We start from the raw sequence: 24,798 nt of genomic DNA on the forward strand, positions 1-24,798 counted from the left end.
GGATCCAGATTCCAAAAGAAAAAAATGCTTCTTCAAAAAATAGAAACTGGGAGATGAAAGCTACAAGCTGACGTATGTTTAATGAATATTTATTATACTTCAATAAGAAGTAGCTAATATAGATTACATTGTTTTTATTTATTTTTTCTTCTTCTTTTGCTTTCACCATTTTTGCATTTAATTAGATAAAGATACATATAAAGAACATACTTTTTAACATACTAAAGTCAAGACTTCTTTCCACAATTACAGCCTGGCTGTAATTCTGTAGATATGTTTTAAGCCCGCGGAAGGTCCGAAGGTCCGGAAGCTGGCGGAGTCCGGGGAAGTTCGTTCCAAGGGTGGGAGCCCCACAGAGAAGGCCCTTGCCCTGGGCGCCGCCAGACGACATTGCCTTGCTGACGGCACCCTGAGGAGACCCTCTGTGAGAGCGCACGGTCGGTGAGAGGTATTTGGTAGCAGTAGGCGGTCCCGTAAGTAACCCGCCCAATGCCATGGAGCGCTTTAAAGGTGGTCACCAAGACCTTGAAGCGCACCCGAAGGCCACAGGTAGCCAGTGCAGTCTGCGCAGGATGGGTGTTATACGGGAGCCACGAGGGCTCCATCTATCACCCGCGCAGCCCCAGCAAGCCCCAGTTCCTTGAAGATGCAAGCCCACTCAGCACAACTGAAGCCTGCAGGTGGTCTGCACGGACGACGGTCACCCTATGTCGCACAGGGAGATTGAGAGAAATCGTGGGAGATTAAGATTGAGAACACACACACTCCTGTTGCTGGAAGAAGGGCTTCTTCTCCTGCAGTCCCCCCTTATTTATTTATTTATTTATTTTATTATTTTATTAATCGTATTTATATACCGCCCTATCTCCCGAAGGACTCAGGGCGGTTCACAGGCATTTAAAAACATATAAATATAAATACAGAATAAAAACAATTAAGAAACTTATTTGAAAGCCCGTTAATTAAAATATACAAATAAAACCCAATTAAAACCCATGAATTTAAAACCTAGCTCAGTCCTGCACAATTAAATAAATATGTTTTAAGCCCGCGGCGGAAGGTCCGAAGGTCCGGAAGCTGGCGGAGTCCGGGGAAGTTCGTTCCAAGGGTGGGAGCCCCACAGAGAAGGCCCTTGCCCTGGGCGCCGCCAGACGACATTGCCTTGCTGACGGCACCTGAGGAGACCCTCTCTGTGAGAGCGCACGGTCGGTGAGAGGTATTTGGTAGCAGTAGGCGGTCCCGTAAGTAACCCGCCCAATGCCATGGAGCGCTTTAAAGGTGGTCACCAAGACCTTGAAGCGCACCCGAAGGCCACAGGTAGCCAGTGCAGTCTGCGAGGATGGGTGTTATACGGGAGCCACGAGGGCTCCATCTATCACCCGCAGCCGCGTTCTGGACTAACTGCAGCCTCCGGATGCCCTTCAAGGGAGCCCCATGTAGAGAGCATTGCAGTAATCCAGGCGAGACGTCACGAGTGCGTGAGTGACCGTGCATAGGGCATCCCGGTCCAGAAAGGCGCAACTGGCGTACCAGGCGAACCTGGTAGAACGCTCTCCTGGAGACGGCCGTCAAATGGTCTTCTAGAGACAGCCGCTCATCCAGGAGGACGCCTGTTGCGGACCCTTTCCATCGGGGCCAATGACTCGCCACCGATGGTCAGCCGCGATTAAGCTGACTGTACCGGGTTGTCGGCATCCACAACCACTCTGTCTTGGCGGGATTGGGGTTGAGCGTGCTTCTCCCCATCCAGACCCGTACGGCCCCCAGAGACCGGGACAGCACTGATAGCTTCGCTGGGGTGGTCCGTGAAAAGTACAGCTGGGTGTCATCCGCATACAGCTGATACTTCACACCGAAACCACTGATGATCTCACCCAGCGGCTTCATCTAGATGTTGAACAGGAGGGCGAGAGATCGACCCCGCGGCACCCCACAAGTGAGGCGCCTCGGAGTCGACCTCTGCCCCTGTCAACACCGACTGCGACCGGTCGGAGAGATAGGAGGAGAACCACCGATAAACGGTGCCTCCCACTCCCAATCCCTCCAACCGCGCAGCAAGATACCATGGTCGATGGTATCGAAAGCCGCTGAGAGGTCTAATAGGACCAGGGCAGAGGAGCAACCCCTATCCCTGGCCCTCCAGAGATCATCCACCAACGCGACCAAAGCCGTCTCCGTGCTGTAACCGGGCCGGAAACCGGACTGGAACGGGTCTAGATAGACAGTTTCATCCAGGTGTAAGGGAAACTGATATGCCACCATATTTCTACAACCTTCGCCGCAGCGAAGGTTGGAGACCGGACGATAGTTACCTAAAACAGCCGGGTCCAGGAAGGCTTCTTAAGGAGGGCCTCACCACCGCCTCTTTCAAGGCGGCCGGAAGACACCTCCACCAAAGAAGCGGTCGAATCGCCTGAGCCAGCCTCGTGTGACCTCCCGAGTGGCCAGCACCAGCCAGGAGGGGCACGGGTCCAGTAAACATGTGGTGGCCATTGTGAATTCTGATATCAGAGTAGAGACCTCTGGTATACCATAAATAACTAAATATACCTGGTTATCATTTAATTTCATATTGAAGGTCACATGGGCCACTAGATGGCGAAAATGAGCATAAACCAAAGAAATTACTACTGTAATGAGAATTCACTGAACTTCTCTTAAATGAGACACTGCAAAACTATTGTAGGTTTTGTTCTTAATCATTTGGAATACTGATTAATTATTGGGATATGTAAACATAATACATTTGTTTAGCGAATACACTTAGCCAAAAGTAAAGGGCTTATATTGCCTTTTGTTTCATTTTGTAATGGAAGAAGTAATCACTGAGCCAAAATAGAAATAGAAACCACTGTGCAATTAATGCTGAGAAGAGCTTGGTCAGAGATGAACATCAATGTAAAAATTTTCTTTCATATAGTTCAAATATTTGTATCTAAAATTACTGGAACTTACAGATAGTCCTCGGCTTACAACCATTCGTTTAGTGACCATTTAAAGTTACAACAGCAATGAAAAAAGTGACTAATGACAGGTTTTCACACTTACGACCATCTCAGCATCTCCATGGAAACATTATCAAAATTCAGATGCTCGGCAACTGATTCAAATTTATGATGGTTACAGTGTCTCGGGATCATCACCATTTGCGACCTTCAGTTGAGCAAAGTCAATCGGAAAGCCACTTTAAACCATATTACTAATTTAACAACATTTAACAACTGCAGCAAGAAAGGTCATAAAATGGGGCAAAACCCACTTAACAACTGTCTGGATTAACAACAGAAATTTTGGGCTTAATTGTTGTTTGAAGTTGAGGACTATCTATACTTATTTTTGAAACTGGACTTGCTCCAGAATAGCTTCACCCTAAGGAATAGATCTGATAGCTGAAGCACCCAAACTAAATTCCCACCTTCAGAAATGTCAAAATAAATTTAGTGAATTTGGGGGGGGGGGCGCAATTGCAATCAGAACATCTTTAAATATATATTAACCAAAAACCTGGTAGAGAAGTGGTTAGACATTTATCAACGAAAGAATTAAAAAAATGTTCAAGATGGCTATAGAAGCAAGAGAAAAAGTGAATAAATTGTACACAGAACACTTTATTACCAAAGAGATAGACAGAGCTGGCAAATATAACTTTGCCTAATACCTCATCAAAGGTTTTTAAGTAAACTTAGCAGTCTTGAGACAAGTGGACCTGTTTTATGGATTAATTGATTAAAACAGAATGAAAAAGAAAAGAGAATTATTTTGAATGCCGAGAAAGAATATGTGTTCTTTCAGTTCTGGGATTGGTGCTGGGATCAGTTCTGGGATTGGGGCTTTTTAATTTATTCTTAAATAATCTTGAGTTGGGTGTAACTTTTGCTAATCAAATTTGCAGATAATAAGCTACTTTATTCTAGGTGGTTAAATGTATGATTGTAAAGAGCTCTGTAAGGCACTTTTTGAACTGAGTAAATGATTAACCAAATAGTAATTTAAGTAAAGTAAATTGGGCATATAGAAGCAAAAGTTTTTAATTTTATGTTTCCAGTTGTGGGTTTGAGATGTTTATAACTAGCAAGGGGAAAAAATATAATAGATAAATGAAGGGTAAAATGTTTAGAGCATAGGAGGAAGGATATGATGAAGAGGGAATTTTAAATCATGCATTGTATAGAAAATGTGAACAGAGAAACATCCTTTTGAACAGAGAAACATATTTATCCTTTAGATATCAGGGCCAAGTGCCAGCTATTTAAATTGATTAAAACAATTTCTAAACAAACATTACATAGAACATAAGTGGAAGTCATTATCTAAAACTGTGATGGCGAACCTATCGTACACATGCCAGAGGTGGTATCCAGAGCCCCTACTGTGGGCACACTGCCATCGCTAGCTGCTCTTCTGGTTTCACAGAGCCCTCTTTGGACACTGTCGGCAGCTGGTCTTTGCGTGCACCAGAGTGCTGGAAACCCAAAAACCAGCTGGTTGGCATGCACATGCGCCCTTTTTCCAGCGCTCCAGCGCATGCATGTTCTAGTTTGGGCACTTGGTGCCAAACAGGTTTGCCATCACTGATCTAAGACCAGTAACTTCGATGCATAAATTCATAGAGCCTATGTATTACAAGAGATACTAATTTTGAGATTCAGTGGTTACTCCATATTGGGGATGCCTCCAAATGCCAGAGGAGCAAGTTTTCACCTTACGCTTCAGAATATTTGAGAAACATCAGAATGGTCATTGTGAAAAACAAAATTGTGAAATATGACAGGCTTTGGCCTGATCCAGCTGAGCTATTATTATGTACTGTAAATATTTTACTAAATGGATTATTGTACCTATTCCTGATTCTTGTCAAATTCAATAACAAAATCAGTGATGCTATAGGCAGCCTCCAGATGACAGTAACTAATGCTTGCATTGTGGAAATGTGTAGTTATCTTCTATTAAAAATTGGGGTTACAAAGTAAGCCTTATATATTTGAAGAGGATAATATGAATCTTTGTTTACTTTTCTTTATGAAAAAGTAGCTACCGTATTTTTTGGAGTATAAGACGTACCTTAATTTTGGGGGAGGAAAACAAAAAAACAAGAATTCTGCCTCTGCCAGCATCAGGATCAGCGGCATCCTCACTTCCATTCGGATTTTGATAACGGTAGCACAGATCTTTTTATCGGTTTAAAACCAATTCTATCACTCTATTTAACTGGAGTAGATAGGGTGTGGTGGGGGATGACTTTCATGCAGGCAGAAGAGGGACTTGGCACCAAAAGCTCCACTCTCGAGACACCCCGTCTTCCTACCTATAGCTGGAAGCACTGAAAGCCTGGCTTTCTCGCAGCAAGACCTCATAGAGATGCTGCACTTCAGTCCTCCTGGACGCCGCCATCTTGTAAACACAGTGCCGGGCTTCCCAGCAAGCCCCCTGTGCCTTTGCTGCCTTGGTCGGACCCTGATTCCGGAAGCAGCCTGGGGAAGCGCGAAAGTCGGGACTTGCTTGGTGAAGCAGGCGCTGTGCAGGGGGCAAAAGGCAAGGCGCTGCCACCCAAAAACCCTGTTGCCACGATCTTCGCTGCCTGTAGATCTTGGCTGCCTCCCTGATTCCAAAAATGGGGTGTGCAGAGGCAAAGGAAGAGCATCGTGTTTTCGGGCAGTTCCAGGCAGCGGAGATCGCGGCAACAGTTTTCTGGTGGCAGCACCTTGCCTTACACCACCTGCGCAGCCCCCAGCAAGCCCCCAGTTCCTTGAAGATGCAAGCCCACTCAGCACAACTGAAGCCTGCAGGTGGTCTGCACGGACGACGGTCACCCTATGTCGCACAGGGAGATTGAGAGAAATCGTGGGAGATTAAGATTGAGAACACACACACTCCTGTTGCTGGAAGAAGGGCTTCTTCTCCTGCAGTCCCCCCTTGTCCTTGTGCCTTCCCTTGCACCTACATTCTTACCTCCACAGCCACCTTCTCCTCCCAAACAGTCTTTGTGCCCAGAGGGGCTCCATCTGCAGTTTAAGTTGGTTCCCCTCCCCCTTGCTCTCTTAAACTGAACTGCGCTGAGCAGCTGGCAGGAGGGAGGCGTGAAGGAGAAATGTCTCAGCTCCCCACAGCCGCTTGGCGTTTTGACCACCCGAAATGGATCAGCGCAGTTTTCTTCTTCCCTTTTAGGGTGCGCGGCTCTGTGAATTGCATCAAAGAGGAAAATCCCGGAAAACGTGATGCATGGAGGCAATGCTCTTGTGAAGTGGGCGCTTCTGCATGAGAGGCGTAAGGCAAGGTGCTTGCTGCCAGGCCTGCCCCTTCTCCAAATGACCCAGACTGAGGGCAGTCGTCTTCTGCTTCTGGCCCAGGAGGCTGTTCTGGCCAGGAGGAAAGAGAAAGTGAGACTGCGGAAAAGGAGGAGGAGAAGGGTGCGCGGCTCTGCAAATCGTTTTGGGGGAATTGAGGAGGAAAACGCCAGAAAACGCAATGCATGGAGGCAATGTTCTTTTTCCTCCCTGATTGCGCAAAGCAATTCGCAGAGCCCTCCTCCTCCTTTTCTGCAGTCTCACTTTCTCTTTCTCCTGGCCAGATCCATCTTATTTATTATTTATTTATTTATTAATCACATTTATATACCGCCCTATCTCCCGAAGGACTCAGGGCGGTTCACAGGCAAGTAAAAACATATAAATACAAATTAAAATAACAATAAAAAAACTTATTCTAAAAGGCTGAATTATTAAAAAGCAGTATAAATAATAAAACCCATTAAAAACCAATATAAATTTAAAATTTAAAATCTAATCCAGTCCTGCGCGGATGAATAAATGTGTTTTAAGCTCGCGACGGAAGGTTCGGAGGTCCGGAAGTTGACGGAGTCCTGGGGGGAGTTCGTTCCAGAGGGTGGGAGCCCCCACAGAGAAGGCCCTTCCCCTGGGTGTCGCCAGACGACACTGCCTAGCTGACGGCACCCTGAGGAGTCCCTCTCTGTGAGAGCGCATGGGTCGGTGAGAGGTATTCGGTAGCAATAGGCGGTCCCGTAAGTAACCTGGCCCTATGCCATGGAGCGCTTTAAAGGTGGTTACCAAAACCTTGAAGCGCACCCGGACCAGGAGCAGAACCAGGAGCAGGACCATCTCCCGGATCAGGAGCAGAAGCCGACTGCCCTCAGACTGGGTCATCTGGAGAAAGGGCAGGCCGGGCGGTGAGCTACCTCTTGCGCAGAAGCGCTTGCTTCACAAGAGCATCACCTCCATCGCATTTTCCTCCCCAATGCAATTCATAGAGCCTCACGTCTTCATGAAAACGCAGCAGTGGGGGTTTTCGGCCGGTTCCAAACAGCACCCTAACCATTTCCGCTGTCCATCTCCCAGTGTGTGGAGACCGAAAATGTGATGCTCATTTTTGGCAATGTGAGGATCCTCGCCGCCTGAAATCACCAGAAAATGTGATGCGTGGAGGCCAACAACTTCCGAAGGGTGGAACTACATTCGGAGTATAAGACACATCCAGATTTTCACCCTCTTTTTGGGGGTAAAAAGGTGTGTCTTATACTCTGAAAAATCGGTATTTTCTCCCTTCCACATCATCTATAGGAAGATAATAATGTTTGCATTTCCTGGCAATTAATTTTTGTAACCATGCCAAAAATGCAAACTATTCCCATTTCAGAAATAGTAATAAAATATATATTATAAAATATCTTACCATATTTTATATTAAATAAATAAATCAATGTATGTTATAAGATATCATGAGATAAAGGGCAACCTATTTTGCCTACTTTCTGGAACGTTATTAAGAATACCTTTTTCCAACAGATGGTGGATCTGGATTGCTTATGGAATGTATTAATGTATTAGTATTGATGTGATTTAAGGTTTTACTTTTCTTAAACTTCCTGATCATTTAAGGTAAGGCAGGATAGAAATGGGATATAAACTAATATTTACTGTATTTTCATTACTGAATTAGCATAGTACTATTGTGTTTGTTAATTCTGAGTTGGGCCTTGCTTCATTCAGGTTTATAACTGGAATACCTCTAAAAAAGATTGAAAAAAATTAGAATATAGCCAAATCCTGGACATAGGTATAATATGTTTGATATGAACCTACTGAAACAACTTTTAGATAAAGTCTTTACATGCCTTGTTAATATAAACATTTTATCTGGTATTATTGCTTCTATTTTCTATAAGAGAGACAATCTAGTTGTTATTTCCACATTGATTTGGGAATTCCTTTTTTTATATACAATATTTATATTGTCACCCATCATATATATATATATATATATACATATGGAGGTGTGTGTGTGTGTGTGTGTGTGTGTGTGTAGGCGGTGGCTAAGACGTTGAGCTTGTTAATCGAAAGGTCAGCAGTTGAGCGGTTTGAATCCCTAGTGCCGCATAACAGGGTGAGCTCAAAGTTACTTGTCCCAGCTTCTGCCAACCTAGCAGTTTGAAAGCAAGTAAAAAATGCAAATAAAAAAATAAGGACCACCTTTGGTGGGAAGGTAACAGCGTTCCATGCACCTTTGCCGTTTAGTCATGCGGCCACATGACCATGGAGACATCTTCGGACAGCGCTGCCTCTTAGGTTTTGAAACGGAGATGACCACTGGCCCCTAGAGCCATGTGCGAGGGAAACCTTTATTTTACCTATCATATATATAAGCATAACAATCATGGGTCATGCTGAAGTGTGCCTCCAGGCCAGTGGTGAAATTCAATTTTTTTTATTACCGGCTCTGTGGGCGTAGTTTGCCTTGGTGGGCGTGGCTTGGTGGGTGTGGCAGGGGAAGGATACTGCAAAATCTCCATTCCCACCCCACTCTGGGACCAGCCAGAGGTGGTATTTGCTGGTTCTCTGAACTACTCAAAATTTCCGCTACCGGTTCTCCAGAACCTGCTGGATTTCACCTCTGCTCCAGGCATCTTTCTCTTTACCTTGCAAGGGATAAAATGTCCAGCAACAATTTTTAGGATGGGAACACAGGTAAACCTGATCCTAATAGGAAAAACGATTTGAGGACTTGTAGTACTAAGTCATGGAGGGCTTTAAAGATTAAAAGCCAGAACTCTAGGCACTATTGAAAGCAATGCTACATTGAAGAAGACTACTTTTATTATAACTGCTATAGTAAGTCCTACAAGTCTTAATGTGTTTCTTCCTTTCTCACTTTATGTGAACTAGGGAGGGGCTCTTCTGGGATGGTTTCTCAAATTAGTTTCTTGGCCCAGGCTCAAACTTTGCTTATTTGCCTTGGTAGAAGCTCTTCCTCTTGCCTTCAAGGTCATTCCCTGTGGCCTATATAATAATCAACGCAGTAATCTCAACAAAGGTGTAACTTTATTAAATCCACTTCATGTTGCTAGCAATCAGGTCACTATAATTTGAACCCATTACAACTAAATTTTCAAGGAACCCATGTAAAGTACATTGCTTTAATTTACTTGCAAGTTCATAAAAATTCATTGATGCATGATGATCTAGGTCAGCTGGAGCGCTTGGTGAAATTGGGTAAAACCCTCATGATCAGGTTTCCACCTCATACTTGAAAAATAATAATCCATGTCCAAGGCCCCATGTTTGCATACTTGCTTATTCAGAGGAGCGTAGCCCTGTCTGCAGCCAACTTTGGGACTGTTCAAGTTGGAACCTTCATCTACAACTTTATACCAGTTCTAAAATTAGCTCTCCTGCACTCCTCTTAAGGATATTTGAGATATATATGCACCTATTATTCACCTCTTTTATTAACTTTGTCTTGCAAGGATTTAATATGAATTTGTTTTGTCCTATCTAGCCCCTCACAGCCTCCAAATACTGAGTCAATACTTCCATAGTTTGCTTAGAGCAGACTGAAGTTGTGTTGTACAGTTCATCATCATCATCATCCTGCTGATATCTCATCCCACTTCTAGCAATTTCATGAAGATGCTGAATAACATGTTGGGTTTGGCTGGAGATTCGCTTGGATGGGAGGATTTAATTCCCCTTTCTCTTAAAAGTTTTACTGGAATATGTAAAATAATCTAAGAGGTGGGGAAAGGAACTCTGCAGAGGAAATTTTGAGAGCAAGAATGAGTTACATAGGAGATGCTGTTGGCCTTGTCCCTTTCTGTAGACAGAATGAACTTCTGCTGGTATATTACGGAATTCCACACAAAATATGAAAACATTCATGAGACAGTCATATAATCTCAATACTCCAATATGGTAATTAAATGTGGTAAAAAGTAAACTGAAATTTAAAACAACTATCTGGATTTTCAAACTTTTACACTGCAAAATTGATACCTATTTCATTAGAGTGGATGTGTGACATTGTGGGTATGGTATACAAAATTATGTAGTTTTTCACCAAATCTAATAAACTGAAAAGTTGCATATAAGTAATATTTTCTAAAATGTATTCAGATTTATTCCATAGCTGTTGAATAATGTGGATTTTATAGATGAATTTATTTTGTATACACTTTTTAGGACAAAATATTCATCTATCTATGAAAGAGCAAACATTTATTGTTGCTTTCAGCTTTGTATTGTTCTGATCTATCTTCTTAATGTTTATATGTGTACAAACTGAAATCTATAAATACACTGAAACTTCAATTAGAAGAATTTATAGCCAAAGTAGATATTCCTATTGGGAATGCAATTTCACATTCTAAAATCATTTTTTTTTGAAATGGTAATATATAGCAGTACTACTCTAGTACAAAGAAAGTCTAATAGAGAAAATGTTAACTATGTAATTCACCAAAGTTGTTTTGCATATTTTTTAAATCCCACTTTTATTATTTCTATAAATAACTCATGGCAGGAATACATAATACTCCTCCCTCTTCCTATTTTCCCTACAACAGCAATCATGTGGGATGGGGTTGGCTGAGGGAGCATGACTGGTCTAAAACAGGACTAGCAGTCAGAGTCTTCTGGTTTCTAGCCTGATAGAACTGCAGCTATAGAAATCATTCTGTTGAACTAAATGGAAGATACATTTAAAAACTTTGCTAATGCTTTGCAATGAAATGCTGCACTCAGTCAAGAATACTGTCTTGTGGTTCAGAGTAACAAATGTTTGCTTATTGGTACATTATTCTGAACTGTGTTTACCATCACTTTCTAAGTATTACTCAGTAGTATCACTTAAATACAGGTAGGCCTTGAATTACATCCACAATTTCAAATTGGAATTTAGATCGTAAATTGTTGCAGGTATTGTTTTCCCAGGCATGATTGTTCAATGGACAGAGAGGTTGTTCATGTGCAGAAGAGAACTGAAGCACTGGGGCTGGAGAAAACCTTTGTTTCCCGAATTTCTTTTCTCCATTCCAGAGCTGCAATTTTCGTCCTGCCTGCCAGAGAAACGCCATCCCATAAGGCGGGCAGGACTTTTGCTCTCACGGACGGTAGCTGAAATAAGGCCATCTCAAAATGCAAGCAAAAATCCAAGCTTGGATTTCAAGACAGACTTTTTCAGTCAGGAACCAGATAGCAGTCTGTGGCCCTACTTGGAGGGAAGATTGCAAAAGCCGTTTGGCAACCTGCTATAAGTGTGAGCTGGTTGACAAGGGCCAGATCGCAATCACATGACTGTGGGAGTGCAGCAACAGCTGTAAGTCCAGGCACAGATCATAAGTCCCTCCGTTCAATACTTTTGTAATTTTGAACAGTGACTGAACAAATGAAAGTGGCAAGAAGATGACAAGCAACAGGGAGAAAGCAGATCTACTTAACTCATATTTTGCATCTGTCTTTACACAAAAGGAAAAAACAATCCAACCTATCAAAAACAGCACTACAAAAAACAGATTAGAAACACAAGTTAAAATAGGGAAGAAAATGGTAAGTGAACACCTGTCTACCCTAGACGAGTTCAAATCACCAGGACCGGATGGATTACACCTCAAGGTTCTGAAGGAACTGGCAGACGAGATCACAGAACCACTGAACTATATCTTTCAGAGAACCTGGAGCATAGTGGAACTGCCAGAGGACTGGAAAAGAGCTGATGTAGTTCCAATCTTCAAAAAAGGAAAAAAAAAACCTATCAGCCTGACCTCAATACCGGGAAGATTCTGGAAAAGATAATCAAGCAACGAATCACCAAACACCTAGAAGCAAACAAAGTAATAACCAAAAGCCAACATGGGTTTGTCAAAAACAGATCATGCCAGACTAATCTTATCGCATTCTTTGACAAAATGACAAAATTAGTAGACCAGAGGAATGCTGTCGATATAATTTACTTGGACTTCAGTAAAGCATTTGATAAAGTAGACCATAACCATAACTACTACTAGATAAAGTAGAAAAATGTGGGTTAGACAGCACCACCACCAGATGGATTCGTAACTGGCTGACCAACCGCACTCAACGTGTAGTCCTCAATGGAACTACATCCAGATGGAGGGAAGTATGCAGTGGAGTACCCCAAGGCTCTGTTTTAGGCCCAGTACTTTTCAACATCTTCATCAATGACTTGGACGAGGGGATAGATGGGGAACTCATCAAATTTGCAGATGATACCAAGCTGGCAGGACTAGCCAACACTCCAGAAGATAGGCTCAAGTTACAGAAAGATCTTGACAGACTTGAACATTGGGCGCTATGTAACAAAATGAAATTCAACAGTGAAAAAAGTAAGGTTCTACATTTAGGCCAAAAAACCAAAATGCACCAGTACCATATATGTGGTACCTTGCTCAATAGTAGTACCTGTGAGAGGGATCTTAGAGTCCTAGTGGATAACCATTTAGATATGAGCCAGCAGTGTGCAGCAGCTGTTAAAAAAGCCAACACAGTTCTGGGCTGCATAAACAGAGGGATAGAATCAAGATCACGTGAAGTGTTAGTGCCACTTTATAATGCCTTGGTAAGGCCACACTTGGAATATTGCATCCAGTTTTGGTCTCCACGATGTAAAAAAGATGTTGAGACTCTAGAAAGAGTGCAGAGAAGAGCAACAAAGATGATTAGAGGACTGGAGGCTAAAACATATGAAGAACGGTTGCAGGAACTGGGTATGTCTAGTTTAATAAAAAGAAGGACTAGGGGAGACATGATAGCTGTGTTCCAATATCTCAGGGGTTGCCACAAAGAAGAGGGAGTCGGGCTGTTCTCCAAAGCACCTGAGGGTAGAACAAGAAGCAATGGGTGGAAACTGATCAAAGAAAGAAGCAACTTAGAACTAAGGAGAAATTTCCTGACAGTTAGAACAATTAATAAGTGGAACGACTTGCCTGCAGAAGTTGTGAATGCTCCAACACTGGAAATTTTTAAGAAAATGTTGGATAACCATCTGACTGAGATGGTGTAGGGTTCCTGCCTAGGCAGGGGGTTGGACTAGAAGGCCTCCAAGGTTCCTTCCAACTCTGTTGTTATGTTATGTTATGTTATGTTATGTTATGTTATGTTATGTTATGTTATGTTATGTTATGTTATGTTATGTTATGTTAAATGGTTGTTAAGTGTGGACTACTTGCAATTTTTTTCCTAAGTGCCCAGATCCTAGTGAAACTAAAAACATATTATTTAAATAATTCTATTTTTCCAACCCGTACACGATAAGAGGTAGTAATATTTATAATCGGACTTCAAATCAGATGTTCATTGTAGCAAATTGTAATTAGAACTAAATAAATCATAATTTATTGTTTAGCATTACTGATCCCAAAGTGGGCCACATTATGATATTCTCTAGAATCTGATTGGACAAAAAAGTTTTCCTTTATGTAATTAGGGTGTTATTAATTTCTGCATTTGGCCAGGAGCTTTTAGTCACAGTTTATGAAATAAAATCTCAGAACACCTAAGAACTAATTCAGCTGGGGATTCTCACCAATAATGTATTTCTGAAGGTTGAAATTTATCTCAAACTGCTGTATAAGTTATACCATTAATATTATCATTCTACCTAACCTTTGAAAATAAAGTAATTTCTGTTTAAATTAATTTGGCTAGGATTCAATAGAATATGTTGCACAACCATTTCTTCTTGGGTAAGACCTGAGTGATTGTAATTACATTGTTCAGTTTCTGGCTAATTACTGATAAAGTCTGAGAAAATATTGCTCTAAAAGTTTATTAGCCAGAGACAAAGTTATTAGAAACTTCCCTATATTAAATATATTATAATGCACAGCAATGGTCCAATAAATGTTCTTAAGTTCAGGTGTCCAGGAAAAGCAAAAAGAGCCTTAAACTCCTTCAGAATCAATCCTGAAAATGAAAGTTTATACTGGACCAGAATGGGGATTTCATCAGAGACAGGTTTTTTTTTTATGGCAAGCATGCTTTTTATTCAGCTAACTGTTCATTGAAAATGACATTTCAATTTGGTAGATGTGACTCAGCCTTGTCACTGGGTCCAGCTTCTGAAGGAAATAATCCTATTCTGAACCTAGTTCTTCACACAATATAAATTGTTATACTAAAAGAAAGACCACAGAAAGACTATTTTCCTACGATTCAGACTCAATTCTTTTTCTTTTTCAACTAGCTGTACAATTATATAAAAAAGGAAAGGATTGTATTTCTGGCCCATTCTGGCCCTATGGGAAGCTGGTTCATTTTAAAGAACTAAAGCTATGTTTTCATTAATTCTTGTGTACCTCTTTCAGAACATTAAAAGAACATATAAAATCCTCATATTAATCGGGAATAGCTATCCATTAAGCCTCATATCAGTTAAATAATAATTTACATCATAGGCCATCAATGTTATGTCACTTTTATAATTATGTAAATGATTTAAGTTCATCCAATTGTCAGTTGGGATGTTATGATAAAAATTGACATGAATCACCCAGATTAATTTGACTAAAGCACTATGGGGTGCCTGAACAGAAATTTTGCCCCTTGTTTCTGAAGTGAAGTCTGCTAAACTATTCTGTCAAATAGAAAGTTCAATGGATTTAGGAAAATGTGTATCATGATACCCGATATTGTGAGCTATTAGTGGGAATTCCTAGAGTTAGTTATTTTTAGGTTATACCAGTCGTCTGAAAGGTTTGACCTTAAGCCATGCAATATCTTTGGAATGTAAAACATGCAGAAGATCTTTGGCACAGCATTATTCATCTTCAGTTAGAATTAGAAAATATTTATCTTCCCCCAGGAAGATAAACTTCCTGACCTTCGAACCTTCCGTCGCGAGCTTAAGACACATCTATTTATTTGTGCAGGGCTGGCCTAGGGTTTTAGTTTTAAATTTAGGTTTTTTTTATTTTTTTATTTACATTTATAATATATATATTTATATACTAGTTTTTAAATGGGGTTTTGTATTATTTTAACGATATTTTTAAATTTGGCCTAGTGTAATAAGTTTGTTAAATGTTGTTTTAACTTGTATTTATTCTTATGTTTTTATTAGGCTGTAATAGTCCTTTGGGAGATAGGGCGGTATAAAATTTTGAATAATAAATAAATAAATAAATAATTTAAAAAAATCTGATTGAACTAGTCCCTTGATGGCGAACCTATGGCACGCATGCCACAGGTGGCACACATAGCCATATTGGTAGGCTCGCAAGTTCAGCTCTAATTTTTGGGCCTTCTGGACCCACTGGAAGTATGGAAACAGGCTGTTTCCTGCCTCGGGGGTGGGAGGCCCATTTTTCCATCTCCCCAGCCTCTAGACCCTTTCTAGGAGCTTGGGGAAGGTGAAAACTGCCTTCCCCACCCCCCCAGAGGCCGAAACGGCCCATTTGCCAACTTTCAGTGGGGTCGGAAGGCCCATTTTTTGCTCTTCCGAGCCTCCAGAGCCTTTCTAGGAGCTTGGGGAGGGCGAAAACAGCCTTCCCCCCCCCGGAGCCCCCCATTTGCCAACTTCTGGTAGGACCAAAAGGTTAGCCATCACTGAACTAATCTGTGGCCATAATAAGGTAATCTGAATGTATCTGAACTCAGGACATCCAATATTACTTTGTATTGTGAGCCAGAAAAGCAAATGATCCAAGTTGTAAAGTTAGTTTTCTAATTTTCTATTCCACAGCAAATACCCTATTGAAACATTATCTACCTTCACAAGAAAAGAAAGGGGCTACCTGCAGCAATTGAGTGTATATGCATTCCCCCGTTTTCCCCTGAAAAAAAAAAGTCAGAGCTTTAGGGGCAAGGAACTATTTCATTTTCTCTGCAGTTGTATATCTGACAGCTCTGCGCAAATAAAAAGATAATTTATGGCTGCATAAATTGGGAAATTTGAGAAAAGCAAATTTAAAGGTCATTTTTGTTCCTGGTACCCCATTTAAACTTCTTTGGATTCTTAACTGGATTTAAAATAATGCAATCTCTAATGCACTCACAAATAAAAGTCAAAGCAAGACAATATATAAATATGCATGAAATTATTGAGACAACCAAGAATATTAAGCATGGCTTCTTTGTTTCAGAGTCTCTCATATTTCAAGGCCACATAATATAATACATGCGCATAAGTATTTTGTCTTTTCTTACTCTGAAATAAGGCTTAAATTAAAGATTACAGCCTGATTAATTTAACAAGGGTAGGACTTTTGGGGGTGGGTGGGTTATATTTTGTTACTATACATGTATATATTCCTCTTGGTCGGGTGAAATCCTACAGGTTCAGACCAGTTCAGGTGAACCAGTAGTCATGATTGGCATCAGTTTGCCGAACTGGTACCAATCATTCCTGATGGCCCTGCCCCTGGTTGCCCGCTCAACAGGCACGCTGGGGCTGCCTTGCCCGCCACCTCCATGCACTGCGCTTGGAATGGGCTGCCACTGCTCTCGCCGCCCTCCCCGCCTGGCTGCAGACGTCCGCCTGCCCTCCTGGAGCACCATCGCGGCACCATCATTCGCTTTCTTCATTCTCCTGCCGCAAAATGAAAGTGAATGGTGGTGGTGGTGCTTTGGGAGGGCAGGAGGATGTATTCATTATAGTTGTCAGCTGCGGATGTCTGCCTGCCCTCCCGAAGCACCACCGTGGTGAACAAAACAACCCCATTGCGCTGCGCCTCCTCCTGCAGGCAAATGTGTCCAGTTGTGCGTGCCCTTTCCTCAAATGGGTTGTGCATGGGGCGCTTGGAGAGAGAGAGAGCAAGAGAGCTCTCAAACCTCTGTTTTTGTGTGTGAGAGAGAGGGGGGGAGGGAAGGAGCGATCTGAAGCAGAGGTACTGAAACTTCTGGCAGTGGTGGGGACAGTTTCTGAGCAGCTCTGAGTCAGCCAGCTCCACCTGACCTACACCCTGAGTCTCACCGTTCTCGCCCCCACCACTCAAGCAGCAGCAGGCTCTGCGGGACAACAGGGCCTCTCATTTTTCCCAGAGTGTGGTGTGTCAGCGTTCCAGAAAACCCCTACTTTCCTACATCAGGAAGAGTGGCAGCGTGTGGAAGCCTTCGGCCTAGTATGGCTTCCAAAGCTGACATGGTGTACGCTTGCTACCTCTGCTTGTCTGCTTGCAAGCGGTGATCTTCTCTGCTTCTCTTAGGATGCTGGTGCGGGCATCATGCATCGCTTGTCGGGGCTCAGCAGGTAAGCTTCTGTCATGGCACTTCCCCGAGCGCAGAGCCAAGGCCGTGCGCTTCCTCTCCAAGCTGGCCACCAGCAAAAAGCCACGTAGCCGACAGCCACTCAATGCCCAGCACGCATTGATCAGCCTGGTGGGGACAGAGCAGCCAGCCCAGTTTGGGCTTGGGCTGGCGGGCTGGAGCAGCGCTGTAGCCGAGGCCCCCATGCCAACAATCACCAGTGAACACAACTTTAGTTGGGCCATTCAGGCTGCCGCTGCAGGGCCAGCCACCTGGTGCAAAACCTTGTGTTTATACTCCTCCTCAGATTATTTCCTTCTTTTCTCCCTCTCTCCTTCCTTCCTTCCCTTCTTCCTTCCTACCACCCCAAGCCCAAGCTGGGCTGGCTGCTTTGTCCTCACTGGCAGCTGGGCAATGCTGCATGCGGGTAACCAGCCCAGAGAGGAAGCACACGGCCTCGGCTCTGTGCTCGGGAAAGCGAGGGGGAGTGGTGTGACAGTGGCTTACCTGCTCAACCCCCACAAGCAATGCATGGTGCCTGCACCAGTGTCCTGAGAGAAGTAGAGAAGATCGCTGCTTACAAGCAGAGGTAGCAAGCGTACACAATACTGTAGGAAAAATGAGAGGCCCTGTTGTCCTGCAGAGCCTGCCGCTGCTTGGGGTGGGCGATGAGAACAGCAAGACTCTGGGAATAGGAGCTGGCTGACTCAGGGCTGCTCAGAAGCTGCCCCTGCCGCTGCCAGAAGTTTGAGTGCCTCAGCTTCATATCACTCCTTCCCTCTGTCTCTCTCACACACAAAACCAGAGGTTGGAAAGCTCTCTTGCTCTCTCCAAGTGCCCCATGCACAGCCCATTTGAGGAAAGAGCATACATGGCTGGGCGCGCTTGACTGCAGGAGGAGACCCGGGTGGAAGGTGGCCTTTTCTGCAGCATCCCCCTCCCCTCTTTCGATCACCCTGCAAGGGAGGGGCTCTACCTTTGAAGAAATGGGGCAGATGGTTTGTACAGAGGATTGGTGGGGGAGGGATGTGCAGCTCTCCGGGATGGAGAGTGGGGCAAGAGAAGGCTCCGAGGTTTGCTTGGGTAGTCAAGCCAGATGGCAGAGGGAAACTCAAAGTGTTGGGGGCTTCAGAAGGGGAGAATGTGCAGGTCCTGGCTCTGACAGTGAGTGACATGAGTAGCGTCAAGTTGGCCATGCCCACCAGTCACATGACCACCAAGCCACGCCCACAGAACCGATAGCGAAAATCTTTAGATTTCACCACTGTTCTTGGTCTGAAAAATGATGATATAATGAAAGCAGGGATATAAAAAAAATTGCAGCCCAGTATTGGGGAAGAGCTATTAAGAACCTCTTATCAGTTTACAGATACCAATAATGCCTGGACATCATATTGCTAGTCTTTTTTATCTGTCTTGCCATAATTAGAACTAGTGCTGCTTCTTTCACCTAAATGTTTGTGCAGCTAAGAGAAATTTGTGTAGTTGAAAGTTTTGTAGTTATGGAAATGACTAATATAATGTTCATTTGAAACAAATGTAACATACTGATACTGGGTGCTGAGGTTTTATAGAGGGAAAGGGGAAGAGGCACATTTTTGACAAACTCCATGGATGAAATTTACGATATCCAGTCTGCCATAAATGAGACCCAAATTTCATTTTCTATCTTGGACATCCAGTAGCTCATCCCTATCATTTATACCCTCTAAGTATATTGTTTTGTTTCAACCAGAGCAACTTTAGTATCAAAACTGGAAAGTATATGTACAGGGACAGCCCAAGAAAGTTGACATTAAATGAGGATCTGTCTGCTATGCCTACTGTTCTATCCTGCTTTCCTATACCCACCTTTTCCTTAGTAGCAGCACCACCACTAGTCTGTATGTAGCTGGCCATCACCCCATAGATATCACTGAGGGATTCATTTGTTCTGATGTCACAATTCATTACTCCAATGACTCCTATGGAGTGATTCTCATACCACAACCAAAAAGCCTATATTTTTCTTTGCTTTGGGGGCAATGAAGCAACAGGTCTGGTAAGGGTCTTGGGACACTTCACTGGTCATCCTGATTGGTCACTCACAGAAGATTCTTGGTTTCACCTAATAGTTGGTATACCATTGTCATGCAGTTTTCAGTACAAACATAAAGTGGAAAAAGTCGTAAAATTATTGAGAAAGATAGATGTTGCTAAGCTTTTTATTCTGAAACAACAGATATGACTTTACCTGTAATCAAAGTGCAACACAAATATTTAATTTCAGATTATTAAAATCTCTTGTATGATTTTTACGTTGCTGAAATAACATTAAATGATTTCTCTATTCATATTGTAATAAATTTAGATGGAAATTAGGCACACAGAACATTTATAAGACATTTATATGTGGGCAATAGACTAATTATAGATGGTATTACATTTTACAGTATGCTTTAAAGTTTGTGAATCCTTTTGAATTTTCAGAATGTCTGCATAAATATGATCTGAAACTAGATAGAGAGCCCAATTAAACATATTTGAAATATTTGACTCTAATTTCTCTTTCAAATGAACTGATGATCACATACTTCGTGATATGTAGCTTTGAATCATTTTTATCAATAAAGATATGAAAAAATATGCTTTTGACCTAGGTTTTTACCAAACTTGTAAACTATATCAGAGCTCTGTATCAGGCAATTACTGTTCATTTCAAAGTGACCAATTTATTGCTTTAAGGTAAGCTGCACTCTATACTTAGGTTATATGCGTAATAATTCAAGTAATAATGCTGAAAGCACAAAGGGTGCGAATGCAAGTTACAAGAGCAATCTGTGTGTCTTCCCTGACAATGAAATGTGTTTATTGGATGACTTCTAAAATTTACCAATTATATCAGGGGTGAAATGCTACCGGATTGGACCGGATTGGACGAGTAGGTAGCGGAGATTGGTTCTGGTTCGCCGATCCGGTAGCAATCGCTGGCTGGCCACGCCCCCGGGCCACTCCACGGCCCGCAGTCCAGCCTTCGCAAGCTGGACACCGACCGGAACACCAGGAAGGCAGCTCGCCACCTGCTCGCTCTTCGGTCAGTGGCCGGGGCCCATTCCCCGAGGCCCCGGAGCCGTCACCTGCCCCAACCGGGTCAGGGAATGCACCATTCCCCGACTCCGGCCTTTCCCCAGAGCCACCGCCCGCTCTTCCTTTGCCCACTTGCTGCCCACTTGCCGCCTGTTCCCCCTTTGCCTTTGGTCAGGGCCCAGGGATACCTCATTCCCCTGAGACCCCAGAGCCACCCCCTGCTCATCGCCTGCCTCAACAGGGTCGAGGAATGCACCATTCCCCGACACCAGCCTTGTCCCGGAGCCACCGCCCACTCTTCCTTCGCCACGCAGCGTATACTTACTTTCTTCCAGCGGCTGGCTGCCAGGAAAGGCAAGCGTCCAAAAGTTACTAGAGTTCCTCTCCTTGAATATGCCGCAACCATTGCTGCTTGTTCCATGCACCGACTGTGCAAGCGCACACCGTTTATTTCATTTATTTATCAGCGGCAGGTTGGGTGTGCGCTTGCGCAGCCGGCGCATAGAACAAGGCGGCATATTTAAGGAGAGCAACTCCAGTAACTTTTGGACGCTTGCCTTTCCTGGCAGCCAGCCACTGGAGGAAAGAAAGTATATGCCGCGTGATGAAGGAAGAGTGGGCAGCGGCTCCGGGGCAAGGCTGGTGTCAGGGAATGGTGCATTCCCTGACCCAGTTGAGGAGGAGGCGAGCAGGGGGCGACTCCAGGGCCTCAGGGAATGGGGCATCCCTGGGCCCCGGCCCCTGACAAAAGGCGAAGGGCGAGCCGGCGGTGAGTGGGCGGCAGCTCCGGAGAAAGGCCGGAGTTGGAGAATGGTGCATTCCTTGACCCCGTTGAGGCAGGTGGCAGCTCCGGAGCCTAGGTGAAGGGAGAACAGGTGGCGAGGGAAAGGGAAAAGACAGAATAGATTTTTTTCCTTCCCTACTGGGTTCTGTGGGCATGGCTTGGTGGGGGGAGGTTGTGACTGAGTGGGCATGGCTGTGAGTGACATTGAGTTGGCCATGCCCACTCAGTCACAGGACACACCCACTCACCAAGCCACACCCACAGAACAGGTAGCAAAAAATTTTAGATTTCACCCCTGAATTATATCATTCTTATTGCATGTGATTCCAGCATTCCCTTATGGACAATATGTATCATTTGAATGGAGAAAATCTGATAAAAACATTGTGACAGGCATGTACCATCCACAATATGTAAATCATGCTTAGGCAATTTGATTTCAATTGTCAATATATTAACAAACTGTGTTACCTGAATATCAAAACGTATAAGTATTCTTACGTGCCTAAATGCAGATACAAAATTGACAATCAATCCAATGAGAAGTTAAAATTACCTCCACCCACTTAAAACAATGAAGAAGCAATTCTTTTAACTATATAATGTTTTTATATTTTCAGGCTTTCATATCGGACTGGTCAAGACACATCCAATTGTGACACATGTAGGAACAGTGCGTGTATAATCTATAGGTAAGTAACTTCTCATGTTTCCACTTTTCAAATTGGATAAAAATGATTTTATTCAGTAATAGAACCTGCATGCAAGCCACTGTTTTAAATTGGTATTTCAGCATGAATGCCCTTAAGAACAGGAAATTAATGTTTACTGTACTATAAAGCTAATTTGTAGGTATTTAAATACAAGAAAGAAGAGAAATGAGATGAGGATAGTGGTATGCATTAACTTGTACAATAATAGAATAGAAATTTGCAGCAAGTACTTCATCAAAATATCTTTTTTTTTCATTTAAATAACTTATTGATGTCTACAATAATAAATTTGAAAACAAGTAACAGTGGAAATTATGGATACTCGGAACATTAACTTTTTAAAAAGGTACACACCATATATTTGCAATGTATATAGCCTAAAAATGGAATGTCTTAAGTGAATGTGCACAGAACTGGTCAACAAAGTTCCAGAAGCATATTCCCCATGGTCACGCAATTGCCATTTGGGACTTTCGCTGCCAGCTTCTGACAAGGAAAATTAATGTGAGAAGCTGGCAGAAGGTCGCAAAAGGGGTCATAGGGTGTCATGCTTAATGATGTTGCAGGAGTCGCTTAATGACAGCATCCAGAAGTGCCATAACAGCCATCACGAAGCAGCACTGTCATGTGACGTGCTTCATGTGTTGTTTAGCAACAACTTCTGATCCCAATTTACGTAGTTAACTGAAGACTACCTGTAATAGATTATGTATCGATTTGCCTTTGTAAATAATACCTCCAGAAATTGGAAAAATAGCAAGCTGGTAAAAGGATAGATTTTAATTATTCTTTACAAAACTAGAATAAGTTGATAAATGTACATAAATATGTACACATATATTGCCTAAGTAGCATTTAAAGTACCTCATAGTGGTATATATTGTTTATATTTTATCATCTTTATAAGTGATGAGAATGCTGCACGTTATATTTGTTGAACAGTTTTCTGGAATAATTAGTGATTAAAATTTGTTATATTAACTGAGTAACCTATGGAGTAGTTATTGCCAGAAATAATGTAGGATGTTTTAGGATACATCTTGTGCTGTCTGTTTGCATAATCCATCAAGCATAAATTGGTGCAGTATCGATTGAGCTGCAGAGTCTAATGCCATCCTATTCATTCTCCTGTGCAATGCACGCCATTAATGAGATGAGGCGTTTGACTTCAAAAGTTCTTAGAGAATAAATTGGCTTTAGGTGAATTTTACTCCATACTTTTCAATTGTGTATAAGCAACTAATGTTTTGAACTATACAACCGTCCTTTAGCAATTAAGTGTTGCATAAAGATTTTTTAACTGATACAAACTAAATACTGTGATTGTAAGAATCCTGAAATATTGTGCATGGAAAGCCATACAGGTAATCCTAGTGTTACAATGGCAGTTGGGACTGGATGTGTCATTGCTAAGTGCTGCAGTTATAAAATACATCATGGGTCCACATTGTTTAGCAATAATAGTTCTGGTTGCTAAAACCAAGATGTGCAGGTTATTATTCAGGAAGTGGTGAAAGTCCCAAGAAATGAGCTCAGGAGGGTTTGTGGGGGGGCTACAAGGAGTGGGGGTGGCCCTGGAAAATTGATGCAGGCTATGAGCACAGGAATGCCAAGAGAGTAATTGGCATAGCGAGACACGAGTCCAGAAATTCTGGAGGTGGTTGGCACAGCAGGGCATGAGCACAAGAAGGATAGGGCGTGTAGGGCTTCCTGTAAGTACAGTAAAGCGAGGGGACTTACCATAGTGATTTGGAACTTTCTCCGATGGCTTCCTCATTGACTTTGCTTATGGGAAGCCAGCAAGGAAGAATTTGCAATCCTGCAGGACTCTGCAACTGTTGTGAGTGTGACCAGTTGCCAAGAACCTAAATCAAGATAAAAGGACTGCAAGGGCTCTGTGACAACCAGAACTTTGTGAATCAGTCTTAAAATATCACTCATTTAGCACTGTTGCAACTTCAAATGGTTGCTGAACAGATGGTCAGTAAGAAAGGACTACCTATATTTACCGGTAGATGTTCATCAATGTTTCAAAATCCAGGAAGGAGAGATTCCTTATCCTTGTCCTTTTAAAGAACTATCATTCCATGGACCCTACTTCCACCTTTCAGCAGCCTAAGATACTACATACCTAAATTTTAGTGATATACTGTAGTTACTGTCAGTTTGTGGGCATGGGTGTGATTTAAACAAAGATAGACACAGAAGGGCCGGCTCTGAGAGTTATTTTTTTCCGTTTCTGTATAATTTCTGGAAAATACTCTCATCTGCCATTAAGTTTTCCATTTTGGTTTCTTTTTAAAGGTGGAACTGAGAATAGACCGTGGGAAACAAATTGTTCTCATCCTCTTTTACTCTCTGATAGTATTTAGACTTGTTGGAAGGAATTTAAGAGTAAAATGGATGCAGTTTGCCTTCCAGAGACTTTCTATTGCTATTCTTGTCCTAAAAAGCCCATAAAACTGGATTGGAAAAATCAGCTCTTCTCTTTCAATAATGGTTTGTATTTTCTGGAGGACCTTTGGAAAGTCAGGAAGCTGATGTGACTCCCAATCTCTCCAGTTTTGTGCAGCTATGCCCCACAAATCAGTCAAATCCTGGGCTACTTTAATAGCATTTTTTTTCTTTACTCTAGAGTAGCGACTATAATGATTTATACTCTAGGTCCCTCTGTAACTCTATTTTCTGGCTTATAGCAATTTTTTCCTCTTCCATTTCCATAGCATTTTCTTGGCAGATGCCATCA

The 24,798-nt window shown here is 42.6% G+C and overlaps 2 protein-coding genes across 7 annotated transcripts in view; one reads left to right on the forward strand and one right to left on the reverse strand.

Moving 5' to 3' along the window:
- DOCK1 (dedicator of cytokinesis 1) overlaps positions 1 to 24,798 on the reverse strand; it is a 513,270-nt gene that overhangs the window by 308,503 nt on the left and 179,969 nt on the right. The window lies entirely within an intron of this gene.
- Positions 1 to 24,798, forward strand: part of LOC131201489 (inhibitory synaptic factor 2A-like) — a 62,693-nt gene that overhangs the window by 20,831 nt on the left and 17,064 nt on the right. Inside the window, 1 exon segment of the mRNA XM_058189492.1 lies at positions 21,960 to 22,031. Coding sequence (XP_058045475.1) covers positions 21,960 to 22,031 — 72 coding nt within the window.

This window comes from Ahaetulla prasina, chromosome 6 (genome assembly GCF_028640845.1).
Source record: "Ahaetulla prasina isolate Xishuangbanna chromosome 6, ASM2864084v1, whole genome shotgun sequence".
Lineage (NCBI taxonomy): Eukaryota > Metazoa > Chordata > Lepidosauria > Squamata > Colubridae > Ahaetulla > Ahaetulla prasina.